A 16,248-nucleotide genomic window follows, 5' to 3' on the forward strand; every position below is an offset into this window, starting at 1 on the left:
TTACTATAGATGTACACTACAACCAAGTATGTAGGACCTTAAGAAAAAATGTTATTCAAAAAAAGATCTTGATCCGTTTTCATTTTTTGCCCATTTCACCCCCTTCCCGAGGTCCTAGAGTCTCGGGGATGGTACCATTCGATCGGGCTTGGCCTAATTACTATGGTGACAAACTTGCTACACATGGGCCCTGACATTAGACAAGCACGCACCCTAAATTTCGACACGACCAGATACTGACTTAGTGACTGAATTATAATATTTTTGGCTAGTTATTTTTCTTCATTTTTAATAGTTTGGTTTAAAACTAAACTAGTGTCAAAATGTTAAAATGTGCCTCACTTTCCTTTTCTTCATAATTTCTCTTGTAAAACATTTTAACTTTAGTCTTGTATTATTAGCATTATTGTTATTAAGTCTAGTGATAGTACTAGAACACACTATATATTTTAATTATCATCAGAATGGAAGTGGGTTATAATGTTCCTGTAAAAACAACAGGATAGTCAGTGTCAGCATTTATCACGTTGCTCACGAATGTTGGGTGTGTCACTGCTACGTGCAGCTCAGCACACACACACACACACACGCACACGCACACTGAGGCTGGGTTATTAATCAGTAAGGGATTGATTGGCCAACAGGCTGCTCTTTGTCACCATCACACAGTTACTACACAGAACTGCAGTATATTCAACACTACATGCAGGAGTACTGTGACATATTAATTGGATGCAAACTGTAAAAACCTGAATGTCGCTGGACAAAAACTGCTGAGAAGTACTAAAATACTTTCATTTAACTAAACATCGTATGGTATTTCTATAGAGTTGCTGATTTTTTTAAGTTAGTGCCATGAAGTATCATGAAAGTATTAGAAGTATTATGAAAATCTGTCTTTATGCGTATAATTCAGATTATCACATTTTATGAAGACATGAATGTTCAAGAAATACTACAGAAGATGGGAGTTTTGAATGTCCTCAAACTGTATACGACACAATATGCAATACTCTGTGTACTTTGGGGTGGACATATTGTAACACTATATGCACTACTTTGTGTCCTTAGTGGTATGTATACTGTAACTCTACATGCAGTACTGTGTGTACTTAGTGGTATGTATACTGTAACTCTACATGCAGTACTGTGTGTACTTAGTGGTATGTATACTGTAACTCTACATGCAGTACTGTGTGTACTTAGTGGTATGTATACTGTAACTCTACATGCAGTACTGTGTGTACTTAGTGGTATGTATACTGTAACTCTACATGCAGTACTGTGTGTACTTAGTGGTAGGTATACTGTAACTCTACATGCAGTACTGTGTGTACTTTGTGGTAGGTATACTGTAATACTATATGCAGGACTCTGTGTACTTAGTGTGAATCATCCTGCAGCTGATTACTCCTCACTGTCAAAGACAAACTTGTGAAAAAAACATGCATTTACCAATAAATAGGCTTCACTGTAGAAATATTATAGAATTATAATGGGAGTGTTTCAGAAACCTTATAGGAATATTGTAGGACAATAATAGGATATTATAGCAGTTTTGCTTGGTTACTACAGGAATATTCTAGAAGTATTAAAGGACTATCCCAGGAGTATTATATGAGTGTTATAGTAGTATTAAATAAAATATGAATATTAAAGGAGTACTGCAGGAAGTAGTATTCCAGGTTTTTTATAATACTATCATAGTAGTAGTAGTAGTATAGGAGTATAACAGTATTATTATTGGAGTAGTATTTCAGGAGTGTTGCTGGGTTATTATAGGAATGTGGTGTACTGTATTCACTGACAGTTATGTTCAGTGTTTGAGTGCACAAAGTCAGTAAACAACAGACCTCAGTGAGGGTGTGTTCCTGCATGGCTGCACTCCACCAATCAGCATCAAGCTCTTCCCCACGTGGTTCTCTTGTTTACTATGAATCCAAAGACCAACTGCAAGGGCTGCTGGGAAAACCCGAAGCGGATCAGCTGGTCAGATGTCCGGAGTCCCTGCAGAGACAACAGTCAACATAGAGTGGTTGATTCAGATGTACAGGTTGATACAGATGTACAGTTTGATACAGATGTACAGGTTGATACAGATGTACAGTTTGATACAGATGTACAGGTTGATACAGATGTACAGGTTGATACAGATGTACAGTTTGATTCAGATGTACAGGTTGATACAGATGTACAGTTGGTTACAGATGTACAGTTTGATTCAGATAAGATAAGATAAGATAAGATAATCCTTTATTAGTCCCGCAGCGGGGAAATTTGCAGACTTACAACAGCGCAGAGTAAAGTGCACACAAGAGACATAGCAGAAGAAGACAAGCTAAAAATTAAAATTAAAATTATTCCAGATGTACAGTTTGTTACAGATGTACAGTTTGATTCAGATGTACAGTTTGTTACAGATGTTAGTGTTAGGGTTAGGGTTAGGGTTCAGCAACTTTAACTTTGTTACAGCCCGTTCACGCGACGACGGTTGTAGAAAAGCCCTGGGATGTACCGATGCACCGGACCTTGAACTACCTCCAATATAAAACCTGACTGCATTCATTTTTAGACGGGCAGAGCAACTGACGTTGTATAAAGACTGAGATAGACCACAAAGGGCGGAACGATTAGTGGTAAGGACTACTACGCTAGTCACCTGATTTGTTTGTCACCTGATCGTGACGTGAGTCTTTTCCTAAACCAACTCAATGGCTTGGTGCCTTAACCTTACTTCCTGTTAAGATGGAAGTTTATTTTGAAAAGACACTATGCATTATGTAACAAGTGTATACTGACACTCCGTCCCTCACACATCCAACACTCACGCCAGAGGGGAACGTAGAGCGTCATGGTTTGAGGAACAGGGACACTGACCAAGCGTCAGTATCTGATGAGTTGGGAATGAGGATGTATTGTGTAATATGTTCATCCTCATGTATCTGATGAGTTGGGAATGAGGATGTATTGTGTAATATGTTCATCCTCATGTATCTGATGAGTTGGGAATGAGGATGTATTGTGTAATATGTTCATCCTCATGTATCTGATGAGTTGGGAATGAGGATGTATTGTGTAATATGTTCATCTCATGTATCTGATGAGTTGGGAATGAGGATGTATTGTTGTGTAATCATGTATCATGTATCTGATGAGTTGGGAATGAGGATGTATTGTTGTGTAATATGTTCATCTTCATGTATCTGATGAGTTGGGAATGAGGATGTATTGTTGTGTAATATGTTCATCCTCATGTATCTGATGAGTTGGGAATGAGGATGTATTGTTGTGTAATATGTTCATCCTCATGTATCTGATGAGTTGGGAATGAGGATGTATTGTGTAATATGTTCATCCTCATGTATCTGATGAGTTGGGAATGAGGATGTATTGTTGTGTAATATGTTCATCTTCATGTATCTGATGAGTTGGGAATGAGGATGTATTGTTGTGTAATATGTTCATCCTCATGTATCTGATGAGTTGGGAATGAGGATGTATTGTTGTGTAATATGTTCATCCTCATGTATCTGATGAGTTGGGAATGAGGATGTATTGTTGTGTAATATGTTCATCCTCATGTATCTGATGAGTTGGGAATGAGGATGTATTGTTGTGTAATATGTTCATCCTCAGGTCAGCCAATCAAAAACCAAAACAACGTAAAGTTTGTTTCACTCTACTTCTACTTAAATTAGACAGAATAATGAGAAGTTGTTCATCATAAACTGATTTGTGTTGATCCAACACTGAAAAAATAAAACTCCGTTCCAGTTTGCCCCAGTTGATCCAGTCCAGTTTTTGTCTCTCTCCTCCCGCCCTGGAGATGTTGACACCATGGTTGAGACTGGCTGCAGCCTGCAGCAGCACCCTCACTCAGCTCTCACTGTTACAAACTTTAGTACTGTCATCATGCACAACTAACACATCCTGAGCATACAGAGCACCTCATAGAACAGGAGTGGACCCATTCAGACCCACTGAAGGGTTGTTGTTATTCAGGTATGTGATAACTAATGCATGCTGAAGAACTGATGCATGTTTTCATTCACACTATTATCATCTCTGTTTACTGCTTTATCCAGTATAGAGTAACTGAACACTGATGTGTTGCTGCTGCTTAAGATCACAAAGAGAATGTACTGACTTCACATACTGTCCTTGTTTCACCTCGTTGTTACTCCAGATTGTCTTTTTAGTTAAGTCATTGACATTGTTGATGGTGGATGAATCATTTTTAGCAGTTTTGCGGTAAAACCTTTGGATTCGCTGCTTTTCTTTGGAGTCCTTTTGTTTTGACTCAATTTACACTCTAGAGTTTAGCAGTGTTAGTTTGAGATTTGTTTGTGTTTGACATGTTACGGCTTAAAATAATTTGCTGAGAAATCCACTGATGGAATGAATGGTTGTCTGTTTGCAGTTTATTGAGAACTCTTGTTGTGGAGGGTGTGAACTCAGCATGGATCGGATCTGATTGGTTGAAAGCTCAGAGCTGCAAACAGAAAGGGGGGGTGTTTGTACATGTGCATATGTGTGTGTGTGTTTTAATGTTTGTATATTTGTATATATATTTCTATAATAACACTGATCTATCTTTACCCAGCAGCCATTTGGTCACCTGTTGGTTATTATTTATATTACGGCACCTTGGAACTGACACAAATGTATTTTACAAAACCAGGTGCATGTGTCATGTAACACTGCAAATAATGCAAATGTTAACATTCAGTAACACATAGTGACATGTAATTCTACAAACATAACATGATCTGTTGTACTCTGATATTTAACTCCTTTAAAAGCACCGATAACACAACGTAAAAACACTCCATAACGAGTCTAAGTCCTGCATTGTGAATCCTACTTAAGTAAAAATACACAAGTATTAAGCAGAAAGACTGCGGTTTGATCCCCGCCTTCTCCAGTTTGCATCTAGAGTGAATCAGCATTTACATTACATTACAGTCATTTTTTTTTTAGCAGACGCTTTTATCCAAAGCGACTTACAGTCAGTAGTATGTTACATATCATTCACCCATTCACACACTGATGACAGGCTACCATCAAGGTGCCACCATCAGACTCTAACTAACATTCATCATCCAGTCCACACCGATGGCCTTCAGGAGCAACTTGGGGTTAAGTGTCTTGCCCAAGGACACATCGACTGCCGAAGCCGGGTATCGAACCACCGACCCTCTGATTGGAGAACTACCTTGCTCTCCACTAAGCCACAGCCGCCCTTGTGCGGATCCAATTTACATTGGATCCTGATGGGCAGGTTGGCACCTTCTATGGCAGCATCTGCCAGCAGTGCATGAATGTGTGTGTGACTGTTGATAAGTAGTGTACAACGCTCAGCCAGCCCATACATAGATCATTAATACTGGTATAATACTTTGAACTACTTTATACAGATGGGTCCCATCCAAAGATACACACACACACACACACACACACACACACACACACACACACACACACACACACATATACATACATACACACACACACACACACACACACACACACACACACACACACACACACACATACACACACATCTTTGTACAGACATTAAAACAAGGAATCGTTTATTTTACTTTTCAGTATGTGTAAACTCATGAGTCACTGATTAATACAAAATCTTGAATGTGTGTGTGTGGTGTTTGGCATCTTGTTTCATCATGTTGCCACGGTGACACAGTTTAGTAATGAAAGTGTTGTAATAACGATCAGTGTTGGCAGATACAACGTGATAAAGAAGTATTGATTAACAGTTGGGCCCTTCTGTTCCGTTCCTTTAAATCCTCTCAGTCACACACACACACACACACACACACACACACACACACACACACACACACACACACACACACACACACACACACACACACACACACACACACACACACACACACACACACACACACACACACACACACACACACACACACACACACACACACACACACACACACACACACACACACACACACTCACACACACAGCGGCCTGACTGTAAATGACATTGCAGCCTGTGAGTCACTGGGATTTCACTCAGATGTGTGAAACTACGTGCAGACATGACCGTCAGCTGAGCTGAACTCTACAGGCCATGTTGCATCATGGGAAATATACAGTGAACATCAAAAACTAGGAAGTATTGAAAGCTGTCACAAAATGCCTGTCAGATGAGTGATCTTCACTTGTTCTTTTATCCAATATTTCCAGATTTCAATAGCATTCTTCTTCAATTCTAGACTGTAATTCTGCTCATTTCGATGAAGTCCTATAAAAAAACATAGAAAAACAACTATAATGTTGTAACTGGGACCACAAAGATGAGGTATCGTAATGCGCCAAAGCCTAGAATTGTAAATGATGAAGAAAGTGCAAAAACATTATGCATACTGATCATCTCATGGACCATCACACTCAAAAATAATACATTTACAACAGTTGGTAACATGCAATACAAATAATGTAACATATCTTTGTTAGTTTGAAAAGCACACTCAATGATCATTGAAGTTGCATTAGAAGAAAGGACATCACCTCACCCCTGGCAAGACTTTTGATGGATTGTGGACATAAAAACAAAGATTTAAAAAAGGTTTTTTAAAAAGAGAACCGAGTCACAGAGGTTGTGATGTTGAGTGTCTCCAGACGGAGGTGTGTGAAGTTATGTCACCTCAGTCAGCGCCGTTTGACTAACTGTATCAGTAGATACGACTACGAGCAAACCTCTTTAGCCTGCTGGCTGCATTAGCTGCTACTACCATATCACAACACAATCTTCTAACAAGCTGTTGGCCAGTCCAGTTGCATTGTGGGTAATGTAGGCACCAGTGAAGAATTCCTTATGGGCCATGAGGTGTGAATAAAGAGACAATATCTCTGCTTCCGCTGCATGACTTTGGTCCTGAACATCCATCCATCATGGGTCTGACCGTGTAGATAAATCAGTGGAGAGCTCTTGTAAAGGAGTCCAGGGTGAAATCATTCGAACCATTTGATCACTTGATCATTTGATCATTTGATCATTTGATCATTTGATCATTTGATCTCTGCTTGTATTTCAGATTCAGACAGACATGTTACCAAAGACACGTCTGGGGAAGCGGTCTCCGCTCGGAGCTTTGGTGAGCTCCACCTGCCTTCAAGCGGGTACACAAACAGGCCAGGAGACGGGTGAGACCGGCGTCACCATGGCAACAGCGCCAGGACAACAGGCGACCAGTAGACTCAAAGGTCATCCTATGCTAAAGGTGAGAGCAGGAAACATTATTTTGACAGCGTTTATCAACCTCTAGCTACATTAATGCTGTCAAAGCTTCACAATGTTGTAGTAACGAGTGTCCACATTGTTATGTCCAGTCCAGCAGTAAATACACATTTTCTTTAGAATAAGGACAGAAAACGCCAGAATAATCTTTCAGGTCACAAAAGTGACGAAAGCAATGCCCTGTGGGAAAAAACACTGTCTCAGATGAAAATATGTTTGGAACGTTGCCTTGATTGACAGGCGTATCGGCCTATCACGTGTCTCTTAGGTGTATTTTCAGTGTGGGGGAAGTGAGTCTTCAGGTGTGGTGGATCAGCTGGACGTCATGCAGACCAATGTTTCGGTCTGGTCTTCATCTCATCCCTCCTCCTCCTTGGTTCCTCCGTCCTGCATCAGATCTGTCTCATCCTGCATCGAAGTCCCAAGAAGGTCAGACATCTTCTCCGTCTCTGTGTTTTCTTTGATTCTTATTCTTATATTTCATTTTCATTGGAAAAGTGAAATTAATGTAAACTTGTCTGGTCCTGCAGCCAGAGGAGTCCAGAGGAGGTGGACATGGACGAGCTGATGGCAGCGATGGTTCTCAGCAGTTTGTCCTGCAGCCCTTTGCTGCACAGCCCCGCCCACCCGGACCCAACAGGTACAAAAACAACGTGTTTTATATATTTAGATATCTAACGCTGTGACTCTGTGGACACAGTTTATGTCAGTTGTCACTGGATGAACATAATACCTATGATGTAAAAGAATCATGGGGAAGTTGCAGAATGTAGTTTGAAAAGAGTTTTTTTTAAATAGGCTGTTATAGTGAACGTGTTTAACAGCATTTAAGTCTTTAAGTCTACTACACTTCTTGAAGTATCTAAAATAAAAACATGAATGCTGTAGATAGATGTCTAACATTTAAAATACACTGTATCATTATCTTTAAATCACCAAACACATTATAACATTATATCAACTTTATTTTTTCATCTTCAGCTACAGCCTAATACACATTCAGATTACACCACTTCGTAGTCTGGTATCTGATACATAAATGGACAACACTGAAAAAAACTTAATTGTATTAAGTTATTGACAATTTCCCCACTCTGACTCTCTGAGGAAAAGTCTCTCCCCCAAAAATATCCTTTAACAGTAAAGAAGATCTAAACCTCAGGGATGGACATATAAAAGAATTACAACATATCAATCCATATGACAGAAATGATTAATATGATGACAGCAGCAATGAACAGCATGAATAAAAGATGAATAATAATAGAAGAGAATATAATTAATAATGATAATACCATCAGTAATAATATTAGAAATGTGCCTTATAAGAATAACAGCAGCAGTCTTCAGGATGTACTGAATGTCTAACTGGATGTGTGTTTCAGCTCCTCAGATGGACTGTGGAGGTCCTGAGCTCTAGGGTTATGTTAGATTCAGTCTTCAGGATGTACTGAATGTCTAACTGGATGTGTGTTTCAGCTCCTCAGAGGGACAGTGGCGGCGGCGAGCTCTCTGACAGCGGCAGCAGCGGCTACTGGAGCGTCGGCCTCTGCAACGGAAGCCCCGCCCACTCTCCATCAATCGCAGAGCCCGATCTGAGCCCAGCCTCGCCATCCGATGAAGGTCTGGACATGGAGTTGGAGCAGGTGCTGTTCGACGAGCCGGTGCCACGGAGACGGCGGGTGAGCAGGTGTTACAGCTGTCATAGGACAAGTAAAGCACTGACTCACAGACAGTGAGTGATGACCTGTGTTTCCTCCACCAGAACTCAGTCAAGGCGGCCTACAGGTGTTTGTGGCCGAGCTGTGGGAAGGTGCTGACATCAGTGGTGGGAATAAAACGTCACATCCGGACCACTCACCTGTGGTAAGACTCACCTCTCTCTGATTCTCTAATTGTAATATATTTATTACAGATTTTATTCTGCTTAAAATGCTTAAAATATTCTCCAAACCGCTGCTTGATAACATGAATCTATAAATATGATTTAGGTTTCTCTGTTATGATGTGACTGACCTCTGACCTCTGACCTCTCAGCCGTGGCAGCGAACACGAGCGTTGTTCCCGCAGCGAGGAGGACTTTTATTACACCGAGGTGAACCAGTGGGACCAGCAGCAGTCTCCTCCTCATCCTCTCATCTTCGGCCCCGCCCCCTTCTCACCTCCCAGCCCTCCCCCTCCCTCGCCTCCGTCTCCCCCTCCTCCAGCCTGCAGTCGCTCCGCCCCCTCCTCCGACAGCTTCATGCAAGTCCAATCAGAGCACTGCTACCAGGTAGGGCAGGGCTTATCAACAGGGATTGACGTTTATCGTGTGTAAGATGCATCGTTTTATTATTTAAAAACACAAACTACACACTATTGTATTCAATAGTAATTCAGTCAAAATAAAACAAAGTCAATTAATCTTTTTATTTTGTATTGCCTTAAACTTTTGATTTTATATGTTATCATCTAAATTGTTCTTGTTTTACAGAGCATATGTGTTGTTTTGATATATTTGTTGTATTGAAATTAAGGTAAATTAAAATGTCATGTTTGAACTGATAAGTGATTTTATACAAGGTGGACAGTGGGCAAAATTAATTTGTTGGAATAAAGTGGCTTTTGGTTTTCTCTCACGTGTTTTTAAATTTAATTTACTGTTTTTTCATTGCATGTTTGACCAATCATGGATAGTTACACAGTTCAAACTGCCAATATTGTTCCTGTTCCCTTGTGTAATCAACATAAAGCAGATTAAGTAAATGTGTGTGTGATATTTTGTATTTCTTTAGGCTCCACCTCTCCGTCATGTGACATCAGCAGTAACTTTGAGCACCTGTCATTGGACGGCCCCGCTCACCAGCAGCCTCAGCCAGGTGAGTCCTTAAAGCAGCAATAAACGACTTCCAGATCATTAATATTAAATCAATCATTCAGTTATAGAGGAGTAAAGTGTCCCTGATGACAGAATGAAGTCTCTCTATGTGTTCCATGTAATTCAATTCAATTAAATTCAGTTTATTTTGTATAGCCCAAAATCACAAATTATCCTCAGAGGGCTTTACAATCTGTACACATGTCCGACCCTCATCCTCTGTCCTTAGACCCTCACCTCCTCTGTCCTTAGACCCTCACCTCCTCTGTCCTTTATCACCCTGTCCTTATACCCTCATCCTCTGTCCTTAGACCCTCACCTCCTCTGTCCTTAGACCCTCACATCCTCTGTCCTTATACCCTCACATCCTCTGTCCTTAGACCCTCACATCCTCTGTCCTTAGACCCTCACCTCCTCTGTCCTTAGACCCTCACCTCCTCTGTCCTTAGACCCTCACATCGGCACAGGAAAAACCCTTTAACAGAGAAAAAAGTACCTCTGGGAGAACGACAGAGGAGGGATCCTTCTCCCAGGATGGACAGAATGCAATAGATGTCATGTGACCAGATAGAACAACATAACAGAGATACAACACATTCAATGTATATGACATAAATGATTCATATAATCACAGTAGTAAGCAGAGTAACGAAGGAAACATTAAGACTACTGATAAAAGCATCAATGACTATAGTAGAATTATAATAATGAAATAGGGAATAGTATTAGTAATGTGACTAATAATAATAATGGTAGTAGCAGTGGGTGTCAGCCGGGTCACAGCAGGAGGCACGACCATGGTCCAGGGACCACTACGATTCATGGAAACCTCCAAGGCGAGAAAGCAAAAAGGGCTTCAGGGTGGAATCAAAGCTAATATGCGTAATGGTACAGGTAATAGTAATAGTAATGTGACTAATAATAATAATGGTAGTAGCAGTCGGTGTCAGCAGGGCCACAGCAGGAGGCACGATCACAGTCCAGGTACAGCCACGATTTATGGAAACCTGCGAGGCGAGAAAGCACAAAGAGTCCAGGGTAGAAGCAAAGTCAATAAGCGTAATAGTACAGGGAATAATAATAGTAATGTGACTAATAATAATAGTGGTAGTAGTCAGCAGTATGTATAATAGCGGCCGGCCATGTGCCATTTAGTGCGTGTGAGCGTGACATTTAGTGCGTTTGAGCATGCCTTTTAGTGAGTGTGAGCGTGACATTTAGTGCGTGTGTGCGTGACATTTAGTGAGTGTGAGCGTGCCTTTTAGTGCATGTGAGCTTTCCCCTGCACTTTTCTATATTAGGTTAGACTTTAGATATTTTACTAACTACTGTGAATTTCCTTCCCCTCCCCCCATCCCAGGCACATAAACATAGACACACCTCTAATTCAGTTCTGTTCTCTCTCAGTCTGGATCCTGGACAGCAGGCTATTGTGTATTTACTCCAGCAGCCCAGAGAAGCTGTTCAAACTGGTTTTATGGAGCTTGTGTGCTCCTCCCTGATGGTTCACATTCAACAGGAAAATCCCCTCTTGGGTGGTTTGTGGTCACGTTTTCCATCAATCTGCCCTGGTGCAGTGCTGCCACCTGCAGGCTGATAGAGGCATCTGCAGAATGCTATTAAACCCGAGGGGACAAACAAAGATGTTAACAGCAGCAGCAGAATGAGGATGAAAAAGAGAGGAGGGACTCTTTGTCTCTGCTTGAATATGAATATATTATTCAAAACCTCAAGACGGAATAGAGAGGAAACTAGCATCACACAGATCAGCACACTGACTCCACTTCCTCTTTCTCCTCAGGGTCCGGCTGTTCGAGTCCGTTTGGTCAGTGTTGGAGAGCAGTGGCTTCATCAGAGCGCCCCCTGCAGGTCAGTATTTACTCATCCTGCTGTGGTGGATTTAACCTTCCATGTCCTCATAGCAGTTAGTAACGTAAGTTAGTGTAAATATAAGTAATGTACATTTTATCATATATCCATATACATATAGACATCCAGTGTAACAGCTGTCTGTGTCCACATAGACATGACATATACATATAGACATCCAGTGTAACAGCTGTCTGTGTCCACATAGACATCACATATACATAGCTGTCTGTGTCCACATAGACATCACATATACATATAGACATCCAGTGTAACAGCTGTCTGTGTCCACATAGACATCACATATACATATAGACATCCAGTGTAACAGCTGTCTGTGTCCACATAGACATCACATATACATATAGACATCCAGTGTAACAGCTGTCTGTGTCCACATAGACATCACATATACATATAGACATCCAGTGTAACAGCTGTCTGTGTCCACATAGACATCACATATACATATAGACATCCAGTGTAACAGCTGTCTGTGTCCACATAGACATCACATATACATATAGACATCCAGTGTAACAGCTGTCTGTGTCCACATAGACATCACATATACATATAGACATCCAGTGTAACAGCTGTCTGTGTCCACATAGACATCACATATACATAGACATCCAGTGTAACATCACATAGACATACATATACATATAGACATCCAGTGTAACAGCTGTCTGTGTCCACATAGACATCACATATACATATAGACACATGTAACAGCTGTCTGTGTCCACAGACATCACATATACATATAGACATCCAGTGTAACAGCTGTCATAGACATCACATATACATATAGACATCCAGTGTAACAGCTGTCATATAGACATCCAGTGTAACAGCTGTGTGTCCACATAGACATCACATATACATATAGACATCCAGTGTAACAGCTGTCTGTGTCCACATAGACATCACATATACATATAGACATCCAGTGTAACAGCTGTCTGTGTCCACATAGACATCACATATACATATAGACATCCAGTGTAACAGCTGTCTGTGTCCACATATAGACATCCAGTGTAACAGCTGTCTGTATACATACAGACATCCAGTGTAACAGCTGTCTGTGTCCACATAGACATCACATATACATATAGACATCCAGTGTAACAGCTGTCTGTGTCCACATAGACATGACATATACATATAGACATCCAGTGTAACAGCTGTCTGTGTCCACATAGACATCACATATACATATAGACATCCAGTGTAACAGCTGTCTGTGTCCACATAGACATCACATATACATATAGACATCCAGTGTAACAGCTGTCTGACATCACATATCATATAGACATCCATAGACATCACATATACATATAGACATCCAGTGTAACAGCTCCTCTCTGCGGTCTGACTCTTCTATTAATCACTGAAGTCCTGGTTCAGGTTTCTGATCTGCTGACAGCACAGGGTGGACTTCAATGGGTTGGCATGGGTAGATTACCTAAAGGACCCAACAGGCTCAGGGGCCCGAGGGCTCAGGGGCCCCTAAAACAGAGCTTCTGTGTGAAGATGCTGTAAATAACTCTGCATTTGTTGTTGCTTAGTCAAAGGGTTTATTCCTGTCAAGAACAGAACCCTAAAAAAACTGAAGCAATAGTCCAAACATCCACTCTGCTTCAAAGATGGTGAACATTAACATCTTTTTTTTCTGTCACTGGTGATGGAGAAGCTCAACGTTTCATTCTCTACAATGGTCTAACGTACATGTCAGATATTACAGATGTTCAAACCTCTGTCTCTCTGTCAGGAGGAGTCGTGGTGAGGCCAAAAAGTGTCGAAAGGTTTATGGCATCGAGCACAGAGACCAGTGGTGTACGGCCTGTCGCTGGAAGAAAGCCTGCCAACGCTTCCTCATCTGAACACAACGTCCATGGAGAGAGGGAGGAAGAGGAGGAAGAGGAGAGAGAAGGAAGGACTGAAGGAGGAAGAGGAGGAAGAACAGAGAGAGAGAGAGAGAGGAAGGACTGAAGGAGGAAAAGGAAGAAGGACTGAGGGAGGAAGAGGAGGAAGAGGAGGAAGAACAGAGAAAGAGAGAGAGAGGAAGGACTGAAGGAGGAAGAGGAAGAAGGACGGAGGGAGGAAGAGGAGGAAGAGGAAGAAGGACTGAAGCAGGCGCTCTGTTTCAGCCTCACCTGCTTGATGTTTTATTCGTTCTTGTATTTCTCCACCAGGAATGTTTTTCTCTATTTTCTCTTTTATTCTTTCTTTCTTTTCTAGAAATGTCTTTTCATTTTGAATGTGTGTATTCCGTAGAAGTCGTGTCCTGACTTTGCTTTTTGATGAACACATTGGGGCAGCTATGATGTGACCTTTGACCTTGAAGCAGTCGAGTTTTTGAGCTCCTGTTTAATAGACGGTTCACATGAATACTCAGTTACCATGGTAACACTCAGTTTGGGATTTGTTGTGACCAGATTATTCAGATTTACAGATCAAAACATGTGAGCCACCGTTTCTACAGGAGCCTGACGAGGACAAAATACTGCATTCCCATTTTAGAGCGGCTTCAAAAGACCACAGAGTGATTTCACTTTGTTCCTGTGTACATTCATGAAATATATAAAAAGAAATAGCAGGTAGTTTGTGGCAAATATGAATAATGATTAATAATATTGTTCATATTAATTTCAGAGAAGTATTCCCAGTCGTTCTGACAGTAGTTCAGGAAAATGCTGAACATCACAACAGTTTGTTATAAACATGTATAAAATGTTTTATGCTGCTTTAAGGCAGAAACAGGCTGGAATCAACAGACTGCTGTCTAACCCGAACTCTAACCCATGCAACGTTTAGACATGCTACGTCTGGTCATCTTTTTTTAAAGGAGGTTGAACTATGACGTCTTTTCAGATGTTCAGCTCTCAGATGTTAAACATCTCTTTGCAGTAATTGCTCTCTATTTTTATTATCGCTATTGTTTGTTAATGAGCAGTGTAATCAGCATCATTGTAATCATATTTTTTTAAGATGCACTCTTTTATACATGATATGAAATCCTGATGTTGGTATAGTAAACTGAGAAAGCTGATTCTGGATCATTTTGTCTAGTTTGGACTTTAATAACGGTGTTTTGATCAAAGCAGACCAGTGGACATCATGTGACCACTATGAACCTCTTCCCCTCACACAGGTATCAGACAGGACTTTAAAGTAAATAAAGTAATTAGTTAATTGATTATTATTTGATCAAATGTATTTAGAGGCAGTTAGCCTACTGCATTTTAAGGTCCTTTAATTAGAATATAGTATTTCATCTTATTATATTCACAACAGAATAAGTAGAATATTGGTATCAGTAGAACTGTAGCTTTATTTTGAAACGTCAGTAGAACTATAGCTTTATTTTGAAACGTCAGTAGAACTAGAGCTTTATTTTGAAACGTCAGTAGAACTGTAGCTTTATTTTGAAACGTCAGTAGAACTATAGCTTTATTTTGAAACGTCAGTAGAACTAGAGCTTTATCAGTCGAACTGTAGCTTTATTTTGAAACGTCAGTAGAACTGTAGCTTTATTTTGAAACATCAGTAGAACTATAGCTTTATTTTGAAACGTCAGTAGAACTATAGCTTTATTTTGAAACGTCAGTGGAACTGTAGATTTATTTTGAAACGTCAGTAGAACTGTAGCTTTATTTTGAAACGTCAGTAGAACTATAGCTTTATTTTGAAACGTCAGTAGAACTGTAGCTTTATTTTGAAACGTCAGTAGAACTAGAGCTTTATTTTGAAACGTCAGTAGAACTGTAGCTTTATCAGTAGAACTGTAGCTTTATTTTGAAACGTCAGTAGAACTATAGCTTTATTTTGAAACGTCAGAAGAACTATAGCTTTATCAGTCGAACTGTAGCTTTATTTTGAAACGTGAGTAGAACTATAGCTTTATTTTGAAACGTCAGTAGAACTATGTCTTTATTTTGAAACGTCAGTAGAACTATGTCTTTATTTTGAAACATCAGTAGAACTATAGCTTTATTTTGAAACGTCAGTAGAACTGTAGCTTTATTTTGAAACGTCAGTAGAACTATAGCTTTATTTTGAAACGTCAGTAGAACTAGAGCTTTATCAGTCGAACTGTAGCTTTATTTTGAAACGTCAGTAGAACTATAGCTTTATTAGTCGAACTGTAGCTTTATTTTGAAACGTCAGTAGAACTGTAGCTTTATTTTGAAACGTCAGTAGAACTATAGCTTTATTTTGA

General features: G+C 40.2%; 1 protein-coding gene across 2 annotated transcripts; it reads left to right on the forward strand.

The window, feature by feature from the left end:
* The first annotated feature begins 3,899 nt into the window (after positions 1-3,899).
* znf395a (zinc finger protein 395a) lies at positions 3,900-15,132 on the forward strand. Of its 2 annotated transcripts, none has more exons than XM_054627607.1 (10): positions 3,900-4,002; positions 7,086-7,271; positions 7,557-7,717; positions 7,819-7,928; positions 8,768-8,970; positions 9,054-9,154; positions 9,326-9,560; positions 10,063-10,146; positions 11,947-12,014; positions 13,798-15,132. In XM_054627607.1, exons 2-10 carry the CDS (start codon positions 7,098-7,100, stop codon positions 13,907-13,909), a joined length of 1,248 nt encoding a protein of 415 aa, XP_054483582.1. In that variant the 5' UTR covers positions 3,900-4,002; positions 7,086-7,097; the 3' UTR covers positions 13,910-15,132. The 2 variants fall into 2 exon arrangements, with proteins under 2 accessions (XP_054483582.1, XP_054483583.1); XM_054627608.1 differs by having other exon boundaries at positions 13,801-15,132.
* Positions 15,133-16,248: the final 1,116 nt, after the last annotated feature.

The sequence above is a fragment of the Anoplopoma fimbria genome, unplaced genomic scaffold, assembly GCF_027596085.1.
Source record: "Anoplopoma fimbria isolate UVic2021 breed Golden Eagle Sablefish unplaced genomic scaffold, Afim_UVic_2022 Un_contig_9565_pilon_pilon, whole genome shotgun sequence".
Taxonomy (NCBI): domain Eukaryota; kingdom Metazoa; phylum Chordata; class Actinopteri; order Perciformes; family Anoplopomatidae; genus Anoplopoma; species Anoplopoma fimbria.

Bases quoted from the DNA above. Each gene is read 5' to 3' on its own strand.
- znf395a (XM_054627607.1), top strand. From the start codon at position 7,098: ATGTTACCAAAGACACGTCTGGGGAAGCGGTCTCCGCTCGGAGCTTTG. The intron at 9,155-9,325 runs GTAAGACTCACC...CTGACCTCTCAG, and splicing joins ATCCGGACCACTCACCTGTG to CCGTGGCAGCGAACACGAGC. The intron at 9,561-10,062 runs GTAGGGCAGGGC...GTATTTCTTTAG, and splicing joins AATCAGAGCACTGCTACCAG to GCTCCACCTCTCCGTCATGT.